The sequence below is a fragment of the Triticum aestivum genome, chromosome 4B (assembly GCF_018294505.1).
Source record: "Triticum aestivum cultivar Chinese Spring chromosome 4B, IWGSC CS RefSeq v2.1, whole genome shotgun sequence".
Classification (NCBI taxonomy): domain Eukaryota; kingdom Viridiplantae; phylum Streptophyta; class Magnoliopsida; order Poales; family Poaceae; genus Triticum; species Triticum aestivum.
Genome location: NC_057804.1, coordinates 294683893 through 294690088, shown reverse-complemented (window position 1 = coordinate 294690088; position 6196 = coordinate 294683893). Strand labels below are relative to the sequence as shown.

General features: G+C 44.5%; 1 protein-coding gene across 1 annotated transcript; it reads right to left on the bottom strand.

Annotated features, from left to right (window-relative positions):
* Positions 1-548: 548 nt before the first annotated feature.
* Positions 549-3780, bottom strand: LOC123092021 (50S ribosomal protein L6, chloroplastic). Its single transcript, XM_044513673.1, has 3 exons — positions 3592-3780; positions 2133-2441; positions 549-1076 (listed from the first exon to the last, which is right to left on the bottom strand). The coding sequence occupies exons 1-3, from the start codon at positions 3624-3626 to the stop codon at positions 740-742; spliced, it is 681 nt and encodes a 226-aa protein (XP_044369608.1). The 5' UTR covers positions 3627-3780; the 3' UTR covers positions 549-739.
* Between the last annotated feature and the right edge of the window lie 2416 nt (positions 3781-6196).

Sequence of the window (6196 nt, the reverse complement as noted above, 5' to 3'; positions counted from 1 at the left end):
GTCAGCCAAGCATTCTCTTTCGTTAGGGCTGGGGCGCCACATTTGGTTTGGTCACCCTCATGACCCAACATGTATCCCACAAACTGTGGTTTTTGATGAATAAAGCTTGGTTAAATCTTTAAAAAAACATGAAACTGTTGTTGTTGTTGACGTGCGCTGACAAGTTGTTGTTTTTTTTGCTGGAAACAAGGATGAAGTTGTTGCTACGCATGAAACTGCATGAGATATCAGCTGGCATCATTCACCGCTGGCAGTGCACTGGATGCCTGTTATGCATGGAGAGAGGAGTCCACGCCACTAGGCACTAGCAATCTCATCACCCTTTTTTTTTAATGATTTGAAGATAGCAATCTCATGACATGACTGGAATGCTCCACGGTTGGGTCCTCTCCGTGCAGTCGTCTCCTAGGCCATTTGACCACTAGGACTACAAGTCCACGAAAAGAGCAATTGAATCATTTCCATTCATAGTGTTTGCTCCATTCATAGTGTTTGCCGTTGAGCAAACACTCGACTTGATTGAGTTCTTTCCTTGCCACCAGGCAAAATTTCAAAGATGCAATGGGCGCTCCGCCACGCCACCTGCTGAGAAATTATCGCAATGACGTAAACTGTGACATTTTTCTCTACAAAGTGTGCAAGGGCTAAGGAACATGGTAGTACTCGGAAGATGGCGGATTACCGAGGGAGAACAGAACAAAAGTACGTATGAAATGCAAACAAACAAATAAACAGCATTCTATTTCTTCTTCCCAGCTTTGCCCTCCTTCCTCCTGACAATCTCGTCCTGATACCGGATACCCTTCCCCTTGTATGGCTCCGGAGGCCTCCACTTCTTTATGGTGGCAGCAAACTGACCGATTTCGCTCTTGTCGTACCCACTCACGATGATTCTCGTATTCTCCTCCACCTTGACTTGAAGTCCTTCTGGGACAGCCATCCGGACTGGGTGCGAGAATCCCAGGTTCATCACCAGGTCTTTGCCCTCCACCGTCGCACGGTACCCAACCCCCACTAACTGAAGCCTCTTGTCAAATCCTTTTGACACCCCCACGATGATGTTGTCCGTCAGGGTTCTGCATTAACAACAATTTGCAACCGTGTTTTTAGAACAACTTCGAGATGATTGATCTAATCCAACCAACCAATAGTTACTTTTAGTTAGTTAGCGAATGAATGTGCAAACATCATTCTGCTTCTGTATAAGAACATTATGCTCTTATGATTAACGACAGCAAATTTAGATACCAGTAACAAAAAAGAAAAGGAAAGAAAGGGTTGGCTAAAGCTTGACTCAAGGAGTCAAGGGTTAAGGGATCGATCCATGTTCACAAACAGTTAAGGAGACAGAATTTGGTCTCATATCAATCTATCATCATGCATAAAAATAGTTGTAGTGGCAAATCCCTTGACACTTGACAAAAATTATATCTTTCTTTTCCATTTATTTAGCTCCCCGCCTAAACTAGATTTGTTTGCCTTGGTATGAAAATAGACAACAGGGTACCAAATGTAGGAAATAAATACTTCTATCCAAATCTTTTGCAGACATGTTACAAAAGCTCTCTCTGTTTCTTCTCCACCTACATTGAACAATTTTAGAGCTAAACAAAGCAAGATGACCACCTACATTTATGATTGGGAAGATAGGATGTCTCCTAAAGAATTTAAGCATTGCTTTCTCGAAACTAGAATCTTGTAGGAGCTGTTGAGTATATGTGTTATGTGCATATTGTGTATTGGGCCCGCCTCCTAGTTCCTTGTATAGTTGAGGTCCGTGGCCCACCTTTGTACATCATATATACGTGCCTATGCACGAGAGCAATACATCGTGCAATTCACATATTCTATAGGACCTAGTAAGACTAAAAGGTTGTGCGGATAGCATATGTGATAGAACTTCATTTTCAGGCACTGGTGGTATCACAGTGTAATTGAGTTTTTTTTTCATACTGCCGCTCTTGAGTGCAAGAAGTGATGGCTCATATATGTGAATTGTGGCAAGAGCAGGCATCACAAGTTAGTACTCACTTTGGGTACACAAGAAAAGTTATGGAACAAACATAATGAGCAGTGACGCAATGACAGTGAAATAAGCAAACTCATTTTGCAGTTTCTGTTGTCAGTTTTACCTGAAAAGGCCATGCATCTGATTCGCCCTTTTGGTTTCCACAGTCTTGAATACTCTCAATTTGCCAGTTTCTTCTTTCACAACTTTTACTTCGGTGGGATAGTTTAATGACAACTCTCCCAGTGGACCCTTAGCTTTGACAAACTGCTCCTCTAGTGTTAGAGTAACATTTGATGGAACTTCAATCGGCTTCTTTCCGATTCTAGATTCCTTGCATTCCACTGTTTTTCTAATGAAACCAACTCTGCCAGCAGGGATAACACGAAGAAGTATGCCTTGTGACTTACCAAGGAAGCCAATTCTTGAATTGCTGTTTTATTTCACATAAAAATAAGATTCAGAAAAATATTATGTATTTTGCATAGAAAAGCACAAGCCCTTACGTCAAAAATAAGAACACGTTACTTTCTCTGCAGACACATTAGTAAAGCGAAATACAGATAAAATCATGAATGCTCAGCAGGACTATTTTTAGTGAGACCCAAAGACAAAATGATATAAGCTACAAAATCTAAAAATCGGTAGCTAAAAACATGACCCTGAACCATTCACCTAGCATACCAGGTACCACTCCTCTTTTCTTGCTCGGTAGTAACAAAATAAGATACTATTAAAGACCCTTGTTTCAGTTCTGCACAAAATCCACTCCTTGTTTGGAGCTCAGCTTATCAGTAGCATGATAAGGCAATACTTCATTTAAAGCTTTTGGAAAGCTAGACCTTCAATAAAAAAACAACCTGGAGGTGACTTTGCAACCCACGAATCTGGGATATCAATATCTGTATACACGGTAATGAGGTTGTTCCAGAACGGTCCTATGATGAATAACTTCATGATCCACCCCATTTTGTGGATACAAAAATTTGGGATGCTAAATGATAGATGCATATTGTGCATATTACCGGCCTATGGACGTAAATCAAAATGTGGGAGTACTATTAGTATACCCAAGGCATTGGTACATTGAACTAAGTAGCAGGACAGTTGTGCCCCATCCACAGCCACAATCCTAATACTAATACAATGAGCAAAGTCCCCATACGATTACGTGTCTCCCGAGTTCAAAGTGTCAGAGAACGCTGAACTTACTACTCCCTCCGTCCAAAAATAAGTGTCTTGAGATTAGTATAAATTTATACTAGAGCTAGTACAAAGTTGAGACACTTATTTTGGGACGGAGGGACTACTTGGTAACCAATCTACTTACACAGCCTATTGGCACAGTCCCTAAGCCAATAGCATCGGAATCAAGAACTACTTATTCTCGGCGAAGCGACAAGATAACTGCAGCCTACAACGAATGCGATTGCGAGTGAACCATCCATGACCGCCTGCGCGGGTGGAACCACGGCGCTCCGTGCATTTCAACAGAAAGAACCAAATCGAAGAAAGGGGCGAAGAAACAGATAGACTCGTCTGTGAAGACATCGATGAGGGGTGTAGAAAGAAGTAAGCGGTACCAAGGGAGGTGGAGGGAGGGGGAGAGGGACGCCATGGACGGGTTCGGTGCTGCCGCCGCTCGCTCGGTGTGCGCGCTTCTTCCTGTTCGTGTGCAGGTTTCTTATCCTTTATCCACAGAAGATGGGGGAAGAGGCTGGCAGGGGGCCGAGACACAGGCTAAATTTCATGTTTTAACCCTTTTGGTAAACAAATTCGGGATCTTGACCCTGTTTGATTTTTTTTTAAATTTAACCCTTCTCCTACCGCCATAGGGCTCCACGGTAGGGTCAGTCAACCTATCGCCAGGGGTTTTGGCGGTGGCATGGACGGTCCACTATCGTTACCTAACGGCCAGCGCACCACCCTACCGCCGCAAGTCTGGACGGTAGGTTATGATATCCTACCGTCAGATGGCTTGGCGGTAGGTCTTGCGGGTTTGTTTGTTTTTTTAAGTTTTACTGATTGTTTCTTTTGTAAAGTTTTATCACAGGTCTTTTGTAAAAATTTATCACAGGTTTTACATAGTTTCACAAATAGCAAAATATGAGCTCACATATTAATAAAGGTTCCACATAGCAAATATCTAACAGTTTACACATAAGTTCATAAATAGCAAATAGCAAATAGCAAACTTGTCAACATAGTTTGACAACCCAACTAACGCAAGTAGTTTCGCAAAAAGCTTTCGCAAAGCCAACAAACGGTGCAACAAAATCTTGAGAGCGGACACACATCTTCAAACCTCCTCGTATGTTAGGCCTGGCCGTGGAGACAGAAACGGCAGCGGATCCACCGGTTCAGGCGGAGGTGGAACGCTGGTCGGCACCCGACCGTTCAAGCACTCCCACCTTTCCTTGCCCGCTATAGTTTTCGCCTCCGCCCTTCCCCAGTTGATGATCTCGAACGCCGATGCACTTGGGGCGGCATCCTGGCTCTCTTCTCCGCATTGCTCTCAAAGTAGATTCTCTGGCCCAAATTGTGCAGCTCCCAGTTGGAGTGCTGCTTGGCAGCTTCAATGGTCTCTTGCCGGCGGACACGGGAAATAGTTGGATCTGCCTCCATCTCTGCAATCACTCCCTTCCACTCCTTCACACTCCGCGACCAACACTTGACATCGTCGAAGATCCGCTCTGCCCTCTCCTGCCACCGCATTTCCCTCGTCGCCTCTAGGACCTCGTCTGAGACAGATCGCACCGGCTGCAGCAGCTCGGGGAAGGACTCGTACAGGAACGAGAGCGGCATGGCAGACGGGATGTGCTCGGAGAAGGACGGGTAGCTAAACATATGGATGCATCACACAAATTAAGTTTCATCTTCTCCAAAAAAAACTAAACCTAGGGTTCATCATATGGTCAAAAATTCTAAACCTAGGGTTCATCATATGGTCAAAAATTCTAAACCTAATTTGTATTATCTAGAAATATCAATTAGGGTTCATCACCTTCCAAAAAATCTAAACCTAGGAAATATGAATTAGGGTTCATCATGTGGTCAAAAAATATCAATTAGGGTTCATCATGATTCATCACCAAGGATCATAACCTATGAGCGAGCTAATAACCTAACTTGTATTATCTAGATGCAATCACCTAGGTTCATCATATCAACTAAACTAGGGTTCATCATGATTTTTAACATGAACATGAACAAATCATTCCTAGGCTACAAAAAAGGGAAGTGATTTGACTCAAAGTAAGGGGGGGATCGGAAAAGTTTACATTTCTTGATTCAGGGCCATCGCGATCCGCAAAAAGGGTGAAGAAATGAAGACGATCCAAGGGGGGAGTGGAGGAGATGAGAGAGGGGGCAAGGAAGAACAAAGGGGGCGGATGAGTGGGGGGAGGGGGTAGGGTGGGGCGGCGGCCGCGCGATTTATAAATGCCCAAACCCTACCGCCAGGGACCCCGATGGTAGGGCAAGACATCCTACCGCCGTAGGGCTCGGCGGTAGGGTCGGCGCATCTGACACCCGTTCTGTGACGAGGAACACGCAATAAGGTCGGTAGGGTTGCACACCCTACCGCTAGATCCTTTGGCGGTAGGCTCCTACCGCCATGAGGCCTAGCGGTAGGGTGTGCAATCCTACCGCTGATTTGGTGGCAGTTTTGGTTATAGGAGGCAGGCGTGTGGGGGGGGGAGGCCCCTTACCGCCAGAGTGTGTGGCGGTAGGATGTACAAACCTACCTCCATGGGTCCTGGCGGTAGGAAGGCCCCTAGTTCACTTTTTGCACCTCCTAACTTTTCTTGTCTTCAATTTTTTGCACGTAACAATACTTATAAAATGAATCATATGTATCACATAGCAAGCACACATCCACAAATCCACAAATAAGAAAGTTGGTTACATAACAAGCACACATCCATAGATGTTTCACAAAGTTTTACATAGCAAGTTCAACAAATACGAAATAGTTTCATGAGCAAATGGTTCATGAAGCAAACATGAAAGTTTCTAGTTGAATAGCACGACACAACAGCAACTTCAGTCCCTCCTTCCCCTCTTCGCGGTCCGGTCCTCGTTGGTCTTTGATCGCTTCTCGGCGGCCTTCTTCTTGCGGTGAGTAGGACGCGCTTTCTGAAACGGGGATGGACTCTTCCAATCCTTCTTCGGCACGTTCCTCTTCTC